This window comes from Alosa sapidissima, chromosome 11, assembly GCF_018492685.1.
Source record: "Alosa sapidissima isolate fAloSap1 chromosome 11, fAloSap1.pri, whole genome shotgun sequence".
NCBI lineage: Eukaryota > Metazoa > Chordata > Actinopteri > Clupeiformes > Clupeidae > Alosa > Alosa sapidissima.
The window spans coordinates 17,472,669-17,496,431 of NC_055967.1; the positions used below are offsets into that span (position 1 = coordinate 17,472,669).

Consider the following 23,763-nt stretch of genomic DNA (forward strand, 5'->3'; position numbering starts at 1 on the left):
TAAATAACAGCATTTTAAAATATTGCCGTTATTTTGAATGTGCTTGAATTAATTTGAAGAAACTAATATTTGTTTGCTGAAACAAATTTGTTTACTTATTTAATGCATTTTCTGTGAAACTAAACTAATAAATGTACATATTGCACCATTGAATGCTGCCTAACATGGTCCTGCTTGTCTACAGCACAAATCACAGACAGATCCATGATGTGTCCATTCAGCAACCTGTTCTTAGTCACAATGGAAGGCCTTGTTCAGCAGTTACACGGGCCTTTAACTCCAATCTGACCACTGTTTAATTGTTGAAATGAGCTTACATGTCTTTGATATTTACTTAGACAATTGATTTTTCTCATTGCCTGGATTACAGGAGCACTGGCACCAGATGGTAGTGGGATGGATAATCTCTGGAGGCACTGCTACTCGTACCCCAACACACACACACACACACACACACTCCTGCTCGTGCCCCTCACTGATTCCTAGAAAGGGGAGTGTGTGTTGACCAGAAACCCCCACCACAGCAGGTAAAGCCAGCTCAGCAGTCAGAGAGGCCAGGGAAGGGGACAGACCACATAGTGTCCCGTGTGTGGGTGTTGAAAAGAAGGGAGAAATGTGTTTCCTTTCTGTTAAACGTGACCTTGTGGCACAAACCGTGGGGACAGTGGCATGTTTTCATCTCCGTCTCTGTGACGGGTCTTGACGGTTAAATTGCGGGAAATTCCTCTACTGTATATTATTCTAAAGGTGATAATGAATTAAGTAGGCTATATTAAAAAGTATTAACAAATCTTGTGAGTTACAGAGCATTGGTAGATCCTACAGATAAAATGACACTCAGGATTTCACAAAAAATTATTTTTTAGGTTCTTTTCTAATTCCCCATACTGATCACAAAGTTAGTACAGTCTAATGATCTAATTGCTTTTGCATACTTGCCAAGTCGATGGATGTGTTATTCCACTGACTTGTGTTAAGGATAGTTTAATCCACACATATGTTACCTTATGTGCTGCAAAGCTGCTAATCCAAAGAACCCAGATGCGTAATACTGTGTTTCTTATTATTCATGGAAGCATTTGACCACCATCTGGCTTCTTGAATGTAACTACAGCTAATTACAGTTTAGGTCTTAGGAACTGGGCAGGGATCATGAGAATTACAAACAATGGATGATTCAGTTCCATTTAGGAGTTCATCATTTTTCTTCTCAATCATGCAATTACTTGTCTTTGAATATTCAGTTCTCACCATTATAAGAAATGGATGAGCAAGCGGGCATTTTCAAGTAAATTGGCCACTTCCTGAAAAAAGGGAACATATTGTAATTTATTTATTTCAGCAGGGACAGTGAACTAAAAACATTAACCTTGTGTATGAAATCTAGACACACAATAATGCGTCAATGCAGTGATCTTACAAACATGTAATTTATTCATTACAATGCTTGAATATCTCATTGAGATATAGCCTAGTCCAACACATGGTTTATAAACGCACATTTATTTTAATTTTTTTAGATTAGAATAGATTCAACTTTATTGTCAATTAGCCTGATGTCGTCATACTCAATTCTAGTCAGAATTAGAGTATGATACTGCTCCATTGGGATGTGATTATGGTGCGTGTTTCAACAGGGGTTTTTCTTCACAAATGCCGTCTTCTTCTCCACAAATGAAAACATTGTTTTCTGGTTATTGCGCTGTCAATATCTTGTACAACAGACATGATAGCGAAATCTAACTTTATTTAAATGGCACTTAAAAAGACACCGTACCATACTGAAAGCTAATATTTTGTCACTAGCAACCTACATCTGTCCTCTGTCAAACACAGTTGCATTTTCCGCTCTGAACAAACCCCTTCTGGAGTTCTGGTCTGAACCGTGACTCCGAGCAGCTCTGGTTCGGGCATTTGCTCGACGACGGAACAAGTCCAGACCGAACTTCCTGACCTCCAATGTTGTGGGCGGGGCTAAATTGGGCTGGCATCCAGGCTAAATTAGCAGAGTAGGCCTACTGGTACAGAGACAATGAAATGCAGTTGACATCCAACCAGAAGTGCAAAAGAAAGCATTAAATACCAAAGTGCAGGTTAGTATTCTGTGTAGTTATGTAGACGATAGATTAATTATGTACAACAGTGTATAGTTAGATAGGTTTTCCAGATGACATGTCTACAGTGACAGATAAGGAGTATAGAGGGTTACAGAGAGTATAAGTAAATGCAGTGCAGTAAATGTAAACAAGTAAACAGCTAAAGTGCAAGGGCTAGACAGGAGGTGTAGTTTTGATCAGCAGTGTTGCAGCCTGTGGAAAGAAGCTGTACCTGAGTTTGCTGGTGCGGGAGCGCAGGCTCCTGTATTGCCTGCCAGATGGAAGTAGGGTGAAAAGACTTTGGTTTGGGTGGGTGGCATCCTTGACAATGGATTTGGCTTTGTTTGTACAGTGTTTATGATATGTGTTGTGGATGGAGGGGAGTTGGGAGCCAATAGTCCTTTGGGCAGATTTCACTACCCTTAGTGCCTTGCGGTCGGCAGCATTGCAGTTGCCATACCATACAGAGATGCAGTTAGTGAGTATGCTCACAATGGTACAGGGGTTGAAGTCCGATAGAATTCTATGACATAGGTGTGCTTTCTTAAGGGTCCGTAGGAAGTGAAGGTGCTTCTTCACCAGACTGTAGGAGTTGAGAGACCAAGAAAGATTTTCTGTGATGTGGACCCCAAGGAACTTAAAGCTAGACACGTTCCACCTCAGCACCACTGATGTGGAGGTTGGTGTGTGCCTTGCTCTTGGTTCTCCTGAAGTCTATGGCAAGCCGATTGAGCATTTATTCTGATATCTTGATATCAGGCATAATTGTCATGTACCTGTAAGCCATTTTTGTCAACTAGTTAACTAGTGAGCCATGTTTGTGTGAACTAGTTAACTAGTGAGGGCCAAAATATGCACACTAGTTAACTAGTGGGAGCCAAAAGGCTCACTAGTTAACTAGTGAACACATTTTAGCTTCACTAGTTAACTAGTAAGAGCCAGAAATGTCTACTAGTTAACTAATAAAGGCCAAAATGCATACCAGTCATCTAGTTGAAGGCTTTTGGGTCTCACTAGTTAACTAGTGACAGCCAAAATGTGCACATGTTTACTAGTGAAGGCAAAACACCTCAGTAGTTAACTAGTTGCAGTAGGTCAATGTCACTAGTTAACTAGTGAACCATAAATGGCTTACTAGCTAGCTAGGTGATGGCAGCAGGCTCACTAGTTAACTAGTTGATGCATCATTTGTCCAAACTAGTTAACTAGTGAGGTCATAAATGTATACTAGTAAACTAGTTCAAGACAAAATTCACACTAGTCAACTAGAGGCGCAGAATTCAAATTAGGAGGCGGAGAATTCTGGAAATTGAGGCTTTCTATTGGCTCCCTATGTCCAAATAGAACATGACAACCAATCACAGTGCAGAATTTCACAAAATCCCACCCACAACATTTGCATGTGGCACACAATTTAACATGCTGGCCAAAGGTACTCTAGCTAGTAAACTAGTGGCTTCAGTGTGACACTTACATGTAAACTAGTGAAGGCAGAACTGCTCACTAGTTAACTAGTGAAGACACAAATGCCCACTAGTTAACTAGTGAGGTCTAAAAAGTGTCACTAGTTTACTAGTGTGCACCAAAACACCCACTAGTGAACTAGTGATGGCAATTTCCATTCGACTAGTTAACTAGTGAGGTGCAAAAAGTGTCACTAGCTTTCTAGTGTGCCCCAAAACGCACACTAGTTAACTAGTGAAGGCCATTTCAGCCCCACTAGTTAACTAGTGAGATGCCAAAATGGTCACTTGTTAACATGTAAAGGCCAAAATACCCACTAGTTTACTAGTGAGGGTGTTGTGGGCCTTACTAGTTAACTAGTGGCATGCATATTTTGTTCACTAGTTAACTAGTTACACCTAAAAACACAAACAAGCTGACTGTTTTTGTCCACTAGTTAACTAGTGGAACAATTTACGTCTCACTAGTTTGCATGTGTGGCAGTGAAGCAGCTCACTAGTTAACTAGGCTAGTGCGCACAAGACACACACTAGTGGCTGTTTTTGGAGCTATCTAGTTCACTAGTAATGCAAAAGGTACTCTTACTAGTTAACTAGTGACAAATTGGCCTTCACTAGTTAACTAGTTGACATGTTTGGCCTTGCTAGTTCACTAGTAATGGAACAGGACATGCTCACTAGTTAACTAGTGAGCATATCTGCATTATAATGCCTTTTACTAGCTTATAGAGGGCATTTTGAGCCTTACATGTTAGCTAGTGAGGACAAAACACTGTCCATAATGAACTAGCAGGAAAAAAATGCCCCTCACACCAGTAAACTAGTGGAATTTGAATAAATACACAAACGGCTGGCATTTTGTGCAACTAGTTAACTAGTGGGACGTAACATTGGCCACTAGTTAACTAGTGCGCAATGTCACACTTGCATGCAAATGAAGAAGGCGGAACAAGGATTTTGATTGGTCCATTTAGGACTAAGAAACCTAGAAAACATGGCTGACTTCGTCCAGGCTGTTCTAAGAGCAAACTTTTATAAACTAAGATCGTTTGAGCATAAAAATATGTTTTGATAACATGTCTAGTGACAAAGTTGTGGTGTATTGCTGTAATCTTCGTTCAGTTAATGTCTACAATCTTTAGTTTTTCAGTTATTAGTCTGAAAATCGCGATAAAACTGGAGGCATTTGTATATGGTTGCCTAGCAACAAAACCGTTTCAGTAACATGAACATTGATGTCAAGTGTGGGTACCTGATCTGCACGGGTTACCAGATCTGCATGATTACGTCATAATACCCCATGCTTTAACAAGTGAGCTCTTAGTGATCCACACCAAAGATTCAAGGGATCGATTTTAATATTATTCTTTGTTTATTGTTGCTAGGCAACCACAGACATAAATGTATCCATTCAGTCGCGCTTTTCTGATTAATAACTGAAAAACAAAAGATTGTACACATTAACTGCACATGGTTTCAAAAGTAATTAAAAGCTCAAAGATCAAGAAAAAATCCATTACTAGTGAACTAGCAAGGCCAAACATGTCAACTAGTTAACTAGTGAAGGCCAATTTGTCACTAGTTAACTAGTAAGAGTACCTTTTGCTTAGTGAACTAGATAGCTCCAAAAACAGCCACTAGTGTGTGTCTTGTGCGCACTAGCCTAGTTAACTAGTGAGCTGCTTCACTGCCACACATGCAAACTAGTGAGACGTAAATTGTTCCACTAGTTAACTAGTGGACAAAAACAGTCAGCTTGTTTGTGTTTTTAGGTGTAACTAGTTAACTAGTGAACAAAATATGCATGCCACTAGTTAACTAGCAAGGCCCACAACACCCTCACTAGTAAACTAGTGGGTATTTTTGCCTTTACATGTTACAATGTACAAGTGACCATTTTGGCATCTCACTAGTTAACTAGTGGGGCTGAAATGGCCTTCACTAGTTAACTAGTGGGCGTTTTGGAGCACACTAGTAAACTAGTGACACTTTTTGCATTTCACTAGTTAACTAGTTGAATGGAATTGCCATCACTAGTTCACTAGTGGGTGTTTTGGTGCACACTAGTAAACTAGTGACACTTTTTAGACCTCACTAGTTAACTAGTGGGCATTTGTGTCTTCACTAGTTAACTAGTGAGCAGTTCTGCCTTCACTAGTTTACGTGTCACATTGAAGCCACTAGTTTACTAGTTAAAGATCCTTTGGCCAGCATGTTAACTTGTGTGCCATATGCAAATGTTGTGGGTGGGATTCTGTGAAATTCTGCGCTATGATTGGTTGTCATGTTCTATTTGGACATAGGGAGCCAATAGAAAGCCTCAATTTCCAGAGTTCTCTGCCTCCTAATTTGAATTCTGCGCCACTAGCTGACTAGTGTGAATTTAGGCTTCAACTAGTTTACTAGCATACATTTATGACCTCACTAGTTAACTAGTTTGGACAAAGGATGCATCAACTAGTTAACTAGTGAGCCTGCTGCCATCACCTAGCTAGCTAGTAAGCCATTTATGGTTCACTAGTTAACTAGTGACATTGACCTACTCCAACTAGTTAACTAGTGAGGAGTTTTGCCTTCAACTAGCTGACTGGTATGCATTTTGGCCTTTACTAGTTAACTAGTGGACATTTCTGGCTCTCACTAGTTAACTAGTGAAGCTAATATGTGTTCATTAGTTAACTAGTGGGCATTTATGCTGTCACTAGTTAACTAGTGTGCACAAACATGGCTCACTAGTTAACTAGTTGACAAAAATGGCTTGCATGTTGGCCTGATATCAAGATATCAGAATAAATGCTCAAGCGGCTGGCAACATAGAAGTTAACAAGTGGGAATTTGACATTCAGTATTCAGCTAAACATTTTTGTACCTTACTAGTTGACTAGTAAAATATAGAAGTTTTTAAACTAGTTAACTAGTGCACATTTCAGTGTCCAATGCTGAGCATTACTAGTTAACTAGTAAGATATGAAACATATAAACTAGTTAACTAGAGAGAATTTGGGCCTTACTAGTTAACTAGTGAGCATTTTGGCTGTCACTAGTTAACTAGTTCACACAGAAATGGCTCACTAGTTAACTAGTGGACAGAAATGGCTTGCATGTACATGACAATTATGCCTGATGTCAAGATATCTGAATAAATGCTCAGTCGGCTTGCCATAGAAGTCCACCATTTTGTCTCCATCTCTGGTACATGTGAATTTCCATAATGATACATTGTGATTTCCTTTTGTATTGTGCTGTGCATTGCGGTTCCATTAAACTCCTCATGTGTTTGTGCTCGTCCTGAGCACGAGGAAAGCTACCTGCAACACATCTTAAAAAGTTAATCTCACTCTTTGACAATAGCTGACATTCAAAGAGATTATACACAAAGAGGCTTAGATGGCAGCACGGAGATGTGAACTTCTGTGAACTTGCCTTCAAGGACATTTCAACGCTCTCACAATGGACTGATGGAACATTGTTTATGCATTGCTTTCATTATCGTATCGTCATATTCTATTTTGCTGTATTTTTGAGGATGTTGCTCATTTCAATTGCATTTATGAAGAAGACCACTGCTATACAGTGCATGAAAATTAATTGTGGCAATATATTTTTGTTTCAATATTGCCATAGTTTTTAAGAAAAAAGCCCAAAGATCTGTTTAATTAATATGTCACTGTGTGCACCACTGATTTTTTCCAAGTTTTTCTCTGACCCCTCTCTCACACTCTCTTGCTCAAGTCAGGACCCACTTTAATTTGTGGAAATTCAGGGTTCTTAATGGGTCTGTGTGGGACTGACCTGAGAAAATTGAGTTTGATCAGACACACAGGTTGAGGTGTGTCTTAATTGTGCAGCTTGTGGCGGCTACATGGTGGAGTGTGAGTGTGTTTGTGTGCGTGCGCGCGCGTGTGTGTGTGTGCGTGCGTGCGTGCGTGCGTGTGTGCGCGCGCGCGTATGTGGGATCTCCTAAACAATCTTACGGCCGATGAGTCCTGTCAGGAGGCTAAAGAGAGGAGCAATCTGACACTTATCCTCCCCTCTGCCCCCCCCCCCCCAACCCCAGCCCCACCCTGGGTACACATTCTGCTGATGGAAGCACCACTTCAGCCGGGCAGCAGCTGTTTACTATCAGAGATCTAGGTCAGGGTGTGGCAGAAAGGGGAGGGTGTGTGTGTGTGTGTGTGTGTGTGTGTGTGTGTGAGTGAGTGTGGGAGGGGTGATTGATGCGTGTGTACATACATGTGAGTGAGTGTATGTGTGTGTGTGTGTGTAGAGGATGGGAAGGAGTGGAGAACAGAGAGGAGGGTGATGTGTCTACTGTACGTGTGTGTGTGTGTGTTTGTGTGTTTGTGCGTGCGTGTGTGTGTGTAGAGCAGGGGTCTCAAACACCCGGCCCGCGGGCCAAATCCGGCCCGCGTCCTGCCCAATTCCGGCCCGCGACGTATGACAAAATAATAATGTAATCCGGCCCTTGAGGCTATTTAATTGCGACAAACAACGATACTGATTAAAATAGACGATAGATCCAGGTACGGTGACAAATCTCATTTGTAGGCCTACTCTGCTCCACTATGTGCAAGACATCCAGAGCTTGATTCAAACCCAAAATCGCTGCGCAAAGTTTTCAGGAAATACTTGTATTATACGCGAGAAACACAAAGACGTGCATATGTAATGACGCGGAATCGATGCAGGCCATAGTGTTGCAGAAATTGAAGCAGAAATTAAGCAGAAATAGGCCTACACCTAATGTTGAAAAACGTTCACGTGTGGTGAAGTCTTAGGTAAGCTATGTTATTCACCTATTCTAATTGTGAAGGAGAATATCCTTTTGGAGATTATGATCGATCGTCTATGACAGTGATAGTCACGGTGCGTCTGTGAATGGAGGTACGTATACAACGGTGTCCACTAAGCATACCATGCTTGTTTCGACCCTCTGCCCAACATAGCTTGGAGGTTGCAGTGGTAATCGTGATGATAGTGTCCGTAATGGATGTGGTACAGACAGCAGGGCTAGTAAAAATAGGGCTCTAAAGAACTACAAAGTCACCCGCAATATGATGCGAACTTCTGGGTACTGCAGATTACCCTCGATAGGAACTGTTTGACCAGAATACTTTATTGTAGGCCTATATTGTAGTAATCTATTACTAAACCACAACATCTTAGGTGTTGGTATACATCTTAAGTGTTTTCCTGTTAATTTGTTATGTGGGTAATATGAAAAAAGGAAAGTAAACCTGCTTAAATATGTTCATCCAGTATTTATTGAAAGGTGCATAATTTGAGGTGCTTGCCATCCAGTGACAAATTAGATGGGTAAATTTACCCCCTTCATAAACTTTTGTTTTACTCAAAGATTTTTACATTTACAGTAGGACTTTATCTCTGACCACTTTCAAGCCATGGCCTTTTGAAATTTTGATATAAAAATCCAATGGTGTTGCTTTCTTAACCCTGATGCCTAGTTTGCCAGATTTAAAAAAGAGAGGAAATATTTTTATTTGGTGTGAAACACACACACATACCTGTTTTTATGTTTTTCACTTATTTTATAATTTGTATTAATATTTATTTTATAATTATTTTATTTATAGCTAAGGTTGCTAGCACAGGTGTCTAAAACTAGATAAAAACACTTGCACTTTCTGTTTGCAGTTTTGTGTGGTATTTGAAAAAAAGAACATTGCATTTTCAGAAATAGCCGGCCCTCCAATCAGATGACGTTGGCAGAATTGGCCCCCAGCTCATTTGAGTTTGAGACCCCTGGTGTAGAGGATGAGCAGTTCTTGGAAAGGCAGGAGAGCTTTCAGATGTGCTTTGGAACTTGCCCAAATATTGAATCAAATCAGCACACACATTAAATTGAAAATCTAAATTGAAAATCTAACACAAAGATTCTCAGTGACTCTCAACTCATACTCTTTGTGCATAAAATTGCTTTCTCTAATTTAAACATTCCTCATCATACCTACATTAAATTTCACATTCACTTCTAATTATAATTTTACCGGTAACACTTTACACAATTTAGCATTAGTTAAGCATTAACAAACACATCATTATTCATCATTATTACGTGTGTTTACTTAAAGATAAACAAATGTGCTTTTCCTCATTAATAGAGTCAAGAGTGTTGTTTGTTATTTAGTAGGTGTTATCAACAGGCGCGCCTGCAGGTGTCTGTAGATGGGTACCATAGCATTCATTCCTACAGGTGACTGTAGATGGGTACCATAGCATTCATTCCTGCAGGCGCCCCTGGTTATCATTGTGTTTTCCTTGGTTATAAATTATGAATTCCTAATGTGTACATTGTTAATCCTTAAGTAATGTTGAAAACATACTTAATAATGATGAATTAAGTGTTTGTTAATGCTTAACTAATACTTAACTAATGCTAAATTGTGTACATTTATAGACTGTGTTTACATGCACTTCAGTATCCCGGTTATGATCGGGATTTTTAATTATCCCGATTCTGTATTTGCACATGTAAACATCATATCCCAATTTCAAAACCCCCGGATAATCTCTTATCCTGGTTTTGAGTAACCCGTTTATGCAGATGGAGTACTCCGGGAATCTATTAGAACTTTATTGTTGTAACCGGGTAACTAGTATTCATCATGTATACTGGGATATTAATAACCAGGGTTCGCTGTGTTCATTTAAACACCATATACCAAATATGATCAAAACCGGGATAAGCCTTATAACTGGGATACTGAAGTCATAAAGCGCTTTTCTTTACTGAAGTTGATACCTTCACATATACACTCACACACCAATGGTGCATTGTATTGGAGTATTGTCTTTTTAGCGATTAGATGTTTCACTATACTTCTGTCAAATTCATGTGGAAACTGTGACGTGTATCATCACTGATCATTGCAGTCCTGATAAATGCACAGACCATTGGATGGACAGACTGGTGGACGGAACACCTGAGGGAGCAGAACACCTAATCTGTCTCTCTGTCCTGGGGGGGGGGGGGGGGGGGCAGGGTTGGGTGTCTGAGCGCCCCTTCCATATCAGTGGGGGCTAGCATCAACAGCATCTCTGGCTGACGTGGGGTGTGCTCTGGCTCTGCCCTGCTGTAAGAGGCTAATCCCGGCTGCTGCTGGTGGCTCTGGCTGCAGGCTGTGACCCTGGTGGTGAGGCCATGCTGCATGCTGAGAGGGCTTTAGAGCGGCTCGGTTATGTAACAGCGGCTGAGGAGGAGGAAGCCTCAGGGCTCCACAGTCAGCACTGCACAGATCAGAGCCTAAACACCTTAGCGCCTCACTCCCCCTGGGAGGTGTCAGACGTGGATGGCCGGTGGGGGTTGGGTTGTTGTTGAGGAGGATGAAGATGCATGTTTGAGGCGGGCATTGCTAGAATGCAGATTTGTGATGGGTTGAGTGATGTGTTCTTGTGGCTCAGTTGGTAGAGCAGGGTAGTAAGAACAATAAGGGTCACACCTGGGGACATTCATGCAGAGTAAATGCACACAGCTATAAACAACATAACTGATCAAATAGACTATACAATTAATACATATCGCCAATAGGTGAGTTCAGGAAGAACCAAATGCATTTTACATGTTGTTGCCAGAAATAACAGCTGGAGGAACACCCTGTCAGGAACAGTGGACATACATGTATGCAGTTTCAGTTTAGAAGTCATTTCTAGAAATGTGAACACCACATGAGGAGTTTAATGCCACTACTATACTGATTTAGATGTCAGTTTTCATATTTTTTTGTTTAGCACATTTTATTGATTTTTGCCAATAAAAAGACAATTCTGAACAACAAGTTGTTTAATCTTGGTTGTACAAAAGTGTCGTATAAGTGGTATAACGTAGTATAGTAATAACCAGATGGCAAGTGGCTCGATGGCAATTGTGAAGAAGAGGGGGGATAGGGGGCAACCCTGACTCAATGTCTTAATAGAAGTCTGAGATAAAGCCATCTGGTCTAGGTGTTTTATTGCTAGGATTTAATAGCATGAAATATTTCCCCCTAATAATGAACTGTGTTCAGATTGGAGGAAATGTAAGGTTGTTGAAAAAGCTGTCTATTGTGGAAAGTTTTCATCACATTCAGAGGTATAGAGGTCGCTGTTTTTTAAAGGCGCTGTTAATCTCCAGATGATCATCACAATTTCGTCATTTTTATGTAGGTATAATTATGTAGGTTTGGCGGGCTTGTTGGGCTAAAAGCTGGCCAGCCTTATCACCTGATAATCACCTGATTCATAAATCTTATATTGGGCCCTTGTGAGTAGATATGTAGATCTGTGGTGAGTGAATCATATTCTGTTTGTGTGTGTAGTCTTTAAGAGCTGGAGATGGGAATGATGAGTAAAGTTCATCAACACTAGTCAAAGCTTGAGAGATGTCAAGTTTGGCCATTCTTATTGTTTTCAATTCAATTCAATTATTTGCCCTCAAAGCTTTAAGTGTCTCAAGATCGAATGAGAAATCAGTTTTCATCTTTTAAATGTACATTTCAACTTCCTGTTCCTCAACTACCATAACCTCCAGCTCCTCATGTGTCCCTTACTTACAGTATTAGGCTACTATAGACATTTCACATCTGGTGAGCATGTCTAATCATTCTATTTCCAGGGCAAACCCCCACAATTAATCTTATTGTTTCGCCATAATCTCTGCCCTGCCCATCTAAGCAAGCCTTGTCCTAAAAATCTAGCAGGGACATTTTGCATCAGAGCCACCTGTCGATTACATAAACAGAGTTAATACACACCTGATCTGCCTGTTACCATGCTAAATGACAGGTAAGCTGTGACAGGTGGCATTTACACACTCCTGCCACTAGAGGTGCTTCATTTGATGGAGATCTACAGTACTTAATGCATCACAATGATCAGGTTTTCCTATACATCTATCAACATTTTTGATCTTATATGTTGTAATTGACTCTGTAATTGCCTTAGAAACAAAACGTGAGAGCAGACATAGTCACATGAAAAAAGAAAAAAAAAAAGAAGAAGAATGGACTGTTAACACTCAATATGTTCTGAAGAAGTCCAGACAACGACTCTACTTCCTTCGTCAGCTAAGGAAATTCAAAGTTTCTACATACATCATGAAGGCCTTCTACACTTCAGCGGTTGAGAGTGTTCTAACTGGTAGCATCATCACCTGGTATGGGAACTCCACAGTTAGAGATTGTAGTACTCTGCAGAGTAGTGCGCTCAGCTGAACGTACTATAAGAACTCAACTCCCTGCTCTAAAGATATCTATTCCAGAAGAGTACTCCTAAGAGCCCAAAAGATTCTGAAGGACTTCTCATCCTAACAATGGATTATTCCTACCGCTGAAATCAAGAAGACGCCTATGTAGTCACAAAGCCAGAACTGAGAGACTCAGGAGAAGTTTTTATCCCCAGGCCATCCGAACTCTGAACTCACACTATACTGACTTTGCACACATTCACTCCTCAGCACTCTCAAACATTTCCCAACTCTGAATTCACACTATACTGAATTTGCACTCATTCACTCCTCAGCACTCATGACCCCCCCCCCCCCCCCCCCCACACACACACACACACCTACATGACTTTTAGCACTTTTACATCCCTCTCCCTATGCTACAGACCTTTTATTTATTTTCTTATTTCATCACACGTCAAAACACACACACACACACACACACACATATCTGACTTTCTCCAACTTTTGCACATCTCCATAGAACTTTTTATTTATTATTTTTGATTTCTCCTCCATCTATCTACCCATGTCCTTGATTGCCTAGCCTTTCTGCCCCCCTCCCCTATTATGGCCACTGTCAGTTCTATGGCTAGTGAGGACACATTCATATTTAACCAATATAGCACGAGTGAGAGTGGGGTTGTGGCTACGGCCGAACAACACCCGTGGGAATATCCATGACCAACCCCACTCTCACTCGTGCTATATTGGTTAATTATACAACAATTCTACCACAAACTAAATAATCTGAAAACATCCCGTTATTGTTTAAAAATGTTAATTTCGACATCGTTCTTACCAAAGATTCTAGAACAGAGCTCTGTTCTAGAATCTTTGGTTCTTACGCATCAAAAAATAGTTCCCTTTTCAATAGACAGCGTCTTGGTTGCTAGGTAACCAACATTCCAGATCCCTCGTTACGGGTCTTTGTGGTTTACGTGTCTTCTTGAAAGAAATGTTGAAAGTCGGGCTGAAATCACATTCATATCTAGGTAGGTTTGCTGCATGCATGTTACAAGGACACTGGGCCATGTCATGTAAAGGACATGGTACTGCAAAAAAAAAACCGGAAACATAGTCTACATTGCAGAGCCACTCAACTTTATTAATTTATGGTGAATAAATGTTACACTACTGTGCACAGCCTGACGTGACGATGCTAGCACGTTAGCAGCGGTTAGCTAATTATGCTAACGTTAGTATCTACACAGCGGTACCCAACCACCGGGCCGCAGGACATTCCTAACCGGGCCGTAGCCTACGACATGAGTTTAAAAAAATGCATGCAAACTAAACTAAATTTAATTCGCAATAATGTGACGTTTGTACATGGCATAGGCCTATATGCAGTTGTTTGATTGCACGCATGTTTGCATTTTGCAAGGTCTATTTTCTTACGTATGTCTGTCCCGCCTTCAACACTTTTACATATTGCCTTCAGCGCTGCGCAGCCTCAGGTCAGCTCACTTCACTTGATCAGTTCTTGGCGAACGGTAGTGTCACACGAAGTTAGCTAAACTGCTAGAATGAGCAACAAAAAACAAGCATCTTTAGCAGGTCACTGGTGTTTGAGTTGCGAGAGCAGAAAAAAAGTCACCGTTAGTTGCACATTTTAGTGATGAGGACTGGGTGTCAAAACTCGCTTACCTGTGTGACATATTCGGGTTGCTTAATGACCTCAACCTGTCACTCCAGGGGAGAATGACGACTGAGGCAGGGCCCTTTCTCTCGCAGCTGGTGCGCGATCACCTTGTTGCGCTCTCAAATGAGTTTGAGCGTTACTTCCCATCCTTCAAAGATTCACGGCAAACCAATGAGTGGGTCCGCAACCCATTTGTCAATATCCCGAATAGTCCTAACTTGTCAGCGCAGGAGGAAGAGCAGTTGATCGAAATTGCAAATGACGGTGGTCTTAAGAGTGTGTATAAGGAAACCTCTCTGGCGGGTTTTTGGATCAAAACCAAAGCAGAATATCCCGAGATAGCCGTAAAAGCGCTGAAAACGTTTCCCACCACGTATCTATGCGAGGCCGGGTTTTCGGCAAACTGCAACTAGACAAATTGCGCAATCGACTGGACATTTGAAACACACTGAGGGTGTCACTGTCTTCCATCACCCCCAGATGGAAGCTTCAGGGTTGCAGGGAAACAAGCAGGGCTCCCACTGATTATATTCGTAATGCACGTTTAGTTCCCATGTTTTGTTCCCATATTTTGTTAAGCATGTTCACACTTATAGATGTAGCTTCAAGTTGTTCAATATTCATAGTTCATATTGTTCAATTTTCACTTCTTCAAGTTCACGTTTTTCACAAGAGATCTTACCTTCACTGTTCATACATAACTGGAGCTAGTTCTTTTCAAGTAATGCATGCACAACACATATGGAACATGGAACCCCCAACACCCCCCCCGCCGGTCCGTGGAAAAAAAATAGGAATCAAACCGGTCCATGGTACATAAAAGGTTGGGGACCCCTGATCTACAAGACTCTCCTCCAAGTGACAATCATATTATGCACAATGCTGGCAATGCTGAGAATAAATAGCATCCTCGTTTATCTTACTTACATTGAGTTGACTGTGCTGCTTAATCCACAGATGTGGTGAAGCCATAGACAGTAAAAGAAGTACTGTTTCGTTATGGTTTGCTAAGGAGTAACCCATTGCTTAAAATAGTGGAGGGCTGGGATGAGAACATTGTGTCAAATCTTCGCATTGTATCGCGGAGTGATTTATTATTTAGTCCTAGCTGTGCAAAGTCTGAGGTGAAATGTCCAGGGATATTCCAACTCATGGAACGTCTCTCCGCCAATCAGAAACAAATAAATAGTTCCATAGAACCCAATTGTTGTATAATGTTTTATAAATTGTCTTCTCACATGATTGTTTTTATACTCTGGCTGTTTTTATCTAATGTTTTGTAAGTGACTTGGACAAAAGCAAAAAAAACTAACTGTACAACTTCAGTGTAGCTGTGATTATTGTTTCTCTCTTGCTATTAAAGCAACATGCTGACAACGGTCACTAATAGACCAAAACAAAAAGGTCCTTTGTTTGGGTATAGTTTACGTATGGGAACACCAGAGGAGAACTTCACTCATTCTCTTCCCAATTAGAAGCAGTGGAGATTAGTGAGGCCCGGGGACTCTGGGAACCCTCCACTCCACTCTGCTCAGGCCTGTGGGTGTGGACTGTGGACCTTGGGGGCTGTACGCTGTCAAAGCAGGCCTCCAGGTCAGAGTTCAAATGACTGTCTGCCAAACCAGATGCCACCCCCGTCCAGCCCCAGCCCCACCACACACACACACACACACACACACACACACCATACACACACTAAAACCGGCAGCACCTCCCGCTTAAGCAGGATTTCTAATCTTTTTACACACCAGTTTAGTCCAACAGAGAGGGCTCTGTTAAAGGCATTAAGCACCAAGAGATACAATGAAGCCAGTACTAACAAGGGGGCATGGATGGAGCAAAAGCAATCAGGTCTTGACCAAATCATTATCTGAGTTTCAGGGCGGAAAAAAAAACATCTGAGGGTTTGACTTGGTGACAAGAAAACAAGTGTGGAAGATTGAATGCAGACTGGCAATCGCTTTGAGCACAACCAAAAATATGTGTGCTATCATGTCAACAAATTTTAAATCACTGTCTATATATAGAAACACTGTAAGTTAATGACCTAAACCCTCTGTTGCACAGTGGTGTTACTGTTGACTCAATTGTCATTGTTTTGAGACCCAGTGTCATCGGTGGCACGGAGGCATTATTCTGACCAGAGAGCTGTAAAGAGCGAGGTGCATGGAAGCTGAGGGGCTGTGGGGGGGTGCTGGGGGGGTCGTAGTGGTCTACAGAAGGCATGTGTTGCTGTCTGGCTTTTGTGTGTGACCTGGCACTGCATAAGTTCCTAATAGGATAGAAGCACAAATCAAAAGAAAAAAGCAAATCACTGACTTCAGCCCTCTAATTACCAGCGAATCACACAGGGGTCACTAATTAGGGTGACTGAGAGCTAGACAGCAGCAGCCACCATATGGCCATGGGGGGGGGTTGACTCATGGAGGAGAGGCCCCTTAGTTCTCTCCTCAGCCCGTGGCTAATTGTTTTTCTTGCCCCTTACTGCCCACCAACCCGACCACCCCACCCCCTCGTCCTCATCCCCTGACCCCCTCGCCATCCACCAAGTGCTCCTGGGGTCTTTGTTAACTTAGCAGAACACGTTATGTGGTAGCCTAAGCCTATTAGCTGATTGGGGACGGTTGTTGTTTTTCCTGCTCCTCTCTTTTTCCAGCCTGGTCACAGTACCTATGGGGGACAGCGATAGCTGCACAGGCATTGAAGGGAGGCTATTCCTATAGTTTTACAACTAAGAGAAGGGATAACAATAAAGACAAAAGCAAAGGATAACAATAATGACAATGTTCAGAAAAATGAATGTAAACTGTTGCGCCTCAATCATGCCATTCTACTGGAAACTGCTAACATGAGACATGAGTTAATGTAAAACACCGTGGAGAGTTTGATTACTCCAGCCATGGACGGTGGAGTTGACGTAGATTAGCATAATGACTCATAGTGTCATCTGTCCACTGTTGCGGATTAAACAATGATGAAATAGCATGAGAGAGACAACATGTGAATGGGAGATGCTCTTTTTCAGCCTCTAGAGAGCCAGTACAGCTTCTGAAGTTGGCTCTGCAGAACATGCTGTGATTAGAATAAAACTACAAAAAGTGAAGCAAAATTCTGAAACTAAATAGTGTCATATATTCTATTTCCATACACTGGTAATGTGTTAAGTTCTTAAAGACAAAAGATGGACTTCAAAATTCAAAACACAGTGTTGATGATATACTCATTACATTTGAGGTCTTATCATGAGCAATTGCAAAGATGTAGCCTTCACTTTCTCATTTCCACAACTGTTAATCACTGATGATTTTGGGGCTTATTTGGGCCTATGCAGTTAAGTCTCAAAGTATTCATAGTGTCATACCACATTTTTACATATAGTGCATTCCTATTTAACCAATGGGGTTCTTCTACCTGGAAATGGCTTTCTTGGTCAATTGTATTAAATAAAGAAATTGGTATGATATCTGGCTACTGCAAAAGGGGAACATAGAAACACATTTTAAATGTCTATATTTCACAGTCTATACATCTTCAGATGTTATGCATTTGTGAATGTGTTCATCTTCACAGCTTTCCCAACAGAAGCCCAGATAAGAGAGCATTGAAGTCATCCAGTCAACCAGCCATATAATATTATCTTGGATTTTTTAATCAATCAATCTATTGTACAACATGTTTCAGGTTTGAGATCACTGTCAGAAATGACTATTCATTTCTTGACGTGGTTTTTGGCCTTCAGAGTCTAAAAGTCTAAATAAACCAGCATATCTGTTTCTCTACGCTATATATTTCAAAAACAATAATGTATGCCTTATCTTTTGTTTGGCTTCAGAAAGTACTTAGACATCTGAAGATGAGCGCACAGAGCCTTCTCCATCACCCCACCCCATCCTGCACCACACCACACCACACAACTCCCCTATTCATTAGCTCTTCTGTTTTTCCACTTGTTGAGGATGTGGCTAAGTCCGAGCTGTGTATGTATGTAAGTGTGTGTGTGTGTGTGTGTGTGTGTGTGTGTGTGTGTGTGTGTGTGTGTGTGTGTGTGTGTGACTGATTGATCCACCCCTAGATGAACAGTAAAGATTAAGAGGATGACAAATAGGCATGTGCTTACACAGCGTTTGGTGCTAATCTCCTTGTCCTCCTCCTTTAGGGAGCCCCACTCGGGCTTGGGCTCTCAGACACTCCCGGTCATCACTGGACACAGGACCCCCTCCACTAGCACACACAGCACAGTACATCACAACCAAAGGATAGCCAGCAGCAAGGAGCCTACTCAGGGATACAAGTCTTCATCACACCTGAAGGAGGTATCAGGATCCCTAACCTCATCCAGCGGACTGAACTTGTCTTTTTCAGAGAAGCAAAACACTGTTGCACTTTGACTCTTTTTTCCCCCACTTATTTTGTGTTCTTCATCTGAATGGACTATTCTGGGCAATAGTTTTGCAAAGAAACTGTGAGTAAGAAGGCAAAGTTTTGTTTGGCGACTGAAGAGGAAACTTAAAGGAAAACAAGAAACGCCCAGGAGAGAGATCCTTGGCCTCATCGCTCAAGCAGGACGGCTGAAAAGAGCTTCCAGAACTATCTGCCTGAAGTGCACGCTCTCCTCCAAATGATGGATGACCACATGTCCAAGATAGCCATGGTGCCATCCAGCTCTCCAAGGGACTCCCCTAGGAGCAGCATCACAGACGACAGCCTGCGTGGTGAGAGGAACACATGGCTTATGTGCTATATGGGGTAGAGAGGAGGAATGTATATAGTGGAAGCTAAACGCAAGTAAACGCAATTTATCCACTTCTGAAATTTCAAAAGGTTTATACACCTCTTATTAGAGTTTATCCACCTCTCAAAAGAGTTTATTCACCAATTGCAAAATCACACTGAAAATCCACATTCATTAACACTCTAGGAACCTAACTTGTATTGTTATAAACATTGGACAATAACCTCCACCATCATCAAAAAAGAATGCCTTTCTTAAATATCCGATCGCATGGCATTTTACCACTACATCCCTGGTAGAGAGTACATGGTGTATATATATATATATATATATATATATATACATGGTATATGGTACATTTACCAGCAAGATACTTGTTAAGACATCCGTTGGAAATTGGCTTGATGGGGGTGTTTACTGATTTACTGATGGTTTTTGGTTATTCAAAATTGATAACTCATACATTTAGTTTTAAAACATCTAGGTGATCATTTGTAATGTTTAGTATAAAGCAATGTTGTCCACGGTTACACTTGGTGGTCTATTGCCAAATGCCTAATGTATTTCTCACCTGTGTTCCAGGTAAGAGCCCGGCGCCAGGTAAAATCCTGAGCACAGGCCTCCTGTGTAAAGTGTGTGCAGACACCAGCAGTGGGAAGCACTACGGCATCTACGCCTGCAATGGCTGCAGCGGCTTCTTTAAGCGCAGCGTCAGACGGAAGCTCATCTACAGGTGAGGACGACAAGGGTGGCACACACATCATTTTCACCAGGAGGGGGCAGAGTGGAGTTATTTTGCACAGTGTCCATGATCTGAACATAAACAGCTTTGACTGAGAACGTGTTATGACAATGTGCAGCCTCTGATGGCTCAAGGAGATCAAGGTCATTATGTACTTTAGCGGTTTCATAACAGCTATGAATCACAGCTTATGTTTGCCTCATCTTCCTCTACGTGAGGCAAGTGGCTGGTCATGCGATCTCACCGAGTCCTCATTTGTCCTTGCAGGTGCCAGGCGGGTACAGGTATGTGCCCTGTGGACAAGGCCCACCGCAACCAGTGCCAAGCCTGCCGCCTAAAGAAGTGCCTTCAGGCTGGCATGAACAAAGATGGTGAGATTTAGGACAAACGGATTTCTCTCCTCCTCTGTCCTCTCTGCCACATTTCCACCAGCACTCCGAACACTGAGCCATGCAAGATTCCTAGACATTTCCCAGGATTTCAAATAATACAATATTTGAAATATATAGGATTATAAAGCCCTGGTTTCAACTGTCAGTTACTTGTATTATAGGGTCTTTGAAATAAACAAATTGGTATGTTTTGTTGTACTCAACAACACCTTATTCTCACCGATCATTTATTTTCCACATTATTCTCACTTTCCTCCTCTTCTCATTGGGCATTTACTTACTTGTTTTCTCTATTATACATATTTGATCTTTGTTCTTAATTTCTGACTCTCTGTCTTTCTCTCTCCCTTCGTCCTCTCCTCAGCTGTGCAGAACGAGCGTCAGCCGCGCAGCACGGCTCAGGTGCGCCTGGACTCACTGGATGTGGACTCGGAGAAGGAGCACCTGGCCACCACGCGCGAGCCCACCTCCACCTGCTCGGTCATCAGCCGGGCACACCTGCCGTCCTCAGGCATCAGTACCGCCGCCGCGGCCCCACAGCGCTGCCCCAGTCCCCAGAATGGACACCGCTTCATGGCCAGCCTCATGACCGCCGAGACCTGCGCCAAGCTGGAGCCAGAGGATGGTAAGGAGAGAAGGAGAAGAGGAGAGAAGAGGAGAGAAGAGGAGAGGAGGGGAGGGAGAAGAGGAGAGAAGGAGGAGAGGAGAGAAGAGGAGGTGGAAAGAAGAGGAGAGGAGGGGAGGGGAGGGAGAAGAGGAGAGGAGAGGAGGAAAGGAGAGAAGAGGAGGTGGAGAGGAGAGGAGAGGAGGGGAGGGGAGGGGAGGGGAGGGAGAAGAGGAGAGAAGGAGGAGAGGAGAGAAGGAGGAAAGGAGAGAAGATAAGGTGGAGAGGAGAGGAGAGGAGGGGAGGGGAGGGGAGGGAGAAGAGGAGAGAAGGAGGAGAGGAGAGAAGGAGGAAAGGAGAGAAGATAAGGTGGAGAGGAGAGGAGAGGAGGGGAGGGAGAAGAGGAGAGAAGGAGAAGAGGAGAGAAGGAGGAGAGGAGAGAAGATAAGGTGGAGAGGAGAGGAGAGGAGGGGAGGGGAGGGGAGGGAGAAGAGGAGAGAAGGAGGAAAGGAGAGAAGATAAGGTGGAGAGGAGAGGAGAGGAGGGGAGGGAGAAGAGGAGAGAAGGAGAAGAGGAGAGAAGGAGGAGAGGAGAGAAGAGGAGGTGGAGAGGAGAGGAGAGGAGGGGAGGGCGATGGAGAGGGCAGTGAGGAGACTGCATTCGGGGAAGGGATGGGCAATGCTTGTTTGTATAAATACATATAGAAATACTGATTTGATTGTCTTCATTGATTATCAAGGGCTACAACTGCTTTGTTTTTATTTGCTCTGAGGGGTAAATATTACAAACCATGTAAATAATATAGTGTGGAAATCATTTGCTGGCACTCTGAATCATCCATTTAGAATAGGAAACTGGATTATTGATATTTGTTTAATCATATTGTTCATATTTCCCTCAGTGGATGAAAACATTGATGTGACCAGCAATGAGCCTGAGAGGAACTCGCCAGACTACAACACCTCGCTATACCCCTCCAGCAGTCCGGAGAGTGTGTACGAGACCTCCGCCCGTCTGCTCTTCATGTCCGTCAAGTGGGCCAAGAACCTGCCTGTTTTTTCCCACCTGCCCTTCAGAGACCAGGTGAGCTGACGTCAGCCTTCTACTCTGAAGTGAACGTGAACATACAGCGATATTCCCATGAATGCTTTGTTAGTAAATAAATAATTTTCTATTTCATTGTTTTAAAATGTATTTCACATCAAAGAAGAATTTGTTTTTGTTTGACTAAGGGTTGACTTAATAATCATACCCCTACACATTTACCATCAAAGGCCCATAACTTATCATATTGTAGACAAATATTACATTTGTACATTTGGCCATCAATTTGGAAACGGTGACAAATGAATGTGAAACTGATCTGGTCTCTTGTGTGGGCTTTGCACGTGGATGAAACTGATCTGGTCTCTTGTGTGGGCTTTGCACGTGGATGAAACTGATCTGGTCTCTTGTGTGGGCTTTGCACGTGGATGAAACTGATCTGGTCTCTTGTGTGGGCTTTGCACGTGGATGAAACTGATCTGGTCTCTTGTGTGGGCTTTGCAGGTGATTCTTCTGGAGGAGGCGTGGAGCGAGCTGTTCCTGCTGTGCGCCATCCAGTGGTCCATGCCCCTGGACACCTGTCCCCTGCTCTCCCTGCCGGATCTGTCCTCCCCCCAGCAGGGCAAGACCAGCCCCTCAGCCTCTGACCTCAGGGTGCTGCAGGAGGTCTTCACCCGCTTCAAGAACCTGGCCGTTGACCCAACCGAGTTTGCCTGCCTCAAGGCCATCGTCCTCTTCAAACCAGGTGAGGAGAAATGGCCATCTGTATGAGTCTGTGTGTGTGTGAGTGTGTGTGCGTGCATGCACACAGTGTTTTAGTGGGCATGTGTGTTTGTGCTTTTGTATGTATGTTTGCACATACATTATTCCACACATCTAACCTTTGTTTGCTGTGTCTCTCCCTGATACCCAGAGACGCGAGGGCTGAAGGACCCAGAGCAGGTGGAGAACCTGCAGGACCAGGCTCAGGTGATGCTGGGCCAGCACATCCACACTCTCTACTCCAGCCAGCCAGCCAGGTGAGTGGGGGACTACAAAAGACAAAACTCATTGAATAAGAGATGATTTACACAGTGTGTATAACCAGATATAATAATACATATATATCATATTTATAACCAGAATCCCAAAGGGGATCCTAATTAATTTATTAATTGACTTTTTGTAAATTACTGTATTACAGAGTATAAAACAGATCTTTATTCTCCTCTTGTGTCTGTTTGTGTGACCAGGTTTGGGAGACTCCTGCTTCTTCTGCCTGCTCTGCACTTTGTGAGTTCGGAGCGGATTGAGCTTCTCTTCTTCCACCGCACCATCGGAAACACGCCCATGGAGAAACTGCTCTGTGACATGTTCAAGAACTGAAGAGGACACACACCCAACCTGAGAGAGACACCGCCCACACAGTGGCTTCCTGCTCTCTTTCATGGACATCACTACCAACAACCAAGAACAAAAAAAGACAGAGGAATTCCAAAGAGTCATTTCAAACATTTCAACAAGGCAGTGAATACAATGTGACATCTGAATGTTGGATTTGTTAATTTAGTAGTTGATTTTGTTTACCGTTTTGTGTAAAAAATGGAGAAACAGCAGTATTGGCCAAAGCATTTCTGCTTACTAAATGCAAATATGTAGAGACTGTGAGTAGCTATTGTGCAGACAAATGAATATATTTTATAGAAAATAAAAAATATTACCGTTGGTCTGTTTTCTTCTAATTTGTCTGTTGTTTAAAAATGACCAAATCAGGATTCATTCTTGATGCAATGAGATTTGATACTTTTTGCTATTGACTAAATATATGCAAAGCAGCATGCTTATT

The 23,763-nt window shown here is 42.3% G+C and overlaps 1 protein-coding gene across 2 annotated transcripts; it reads left to right on the plus strand.

Annotated features, from left to right (window-relative positions):
• Positions 1-344: 344 nt before the first annotated feature.
• Positions 345-23,763, plus strand: nr2e3 (nuclear receptor subfamily 2, group E, member 3). 2 transcript variants are annotated; one of them, XM_042110300.1, is made up of 9 exons: positions 345-527; positions 18,581-19,136; positions 19,739-19,889; positions 20,166-20,269; positions 20,655-20,915; positions 21,796-21,977; positions 22,443-22,683; positions 22,852-22,957; positions 23,171-23,763. In XM_042110300.1, exons 2-9 carry the CDS (start codon positions 19,043-19,045, stop codon positions 23,301-23,303), a joined length of 1,272 nt encoding a protein of 423 aa, XP_041966234.1. In that variant the 5' UTR covers positions 345-527; positions 18,581-19,042; the 3' UTR covers positions 23,304-23,763. The 2 variants fall into 2 exon arrangements, with proteins under 2 accessions (XP_041966234.1, XP_041966235.1); XM_042110301.1 differs by lacking the exon at positions 345-527 and adding an exon at positions 13,724-13,774.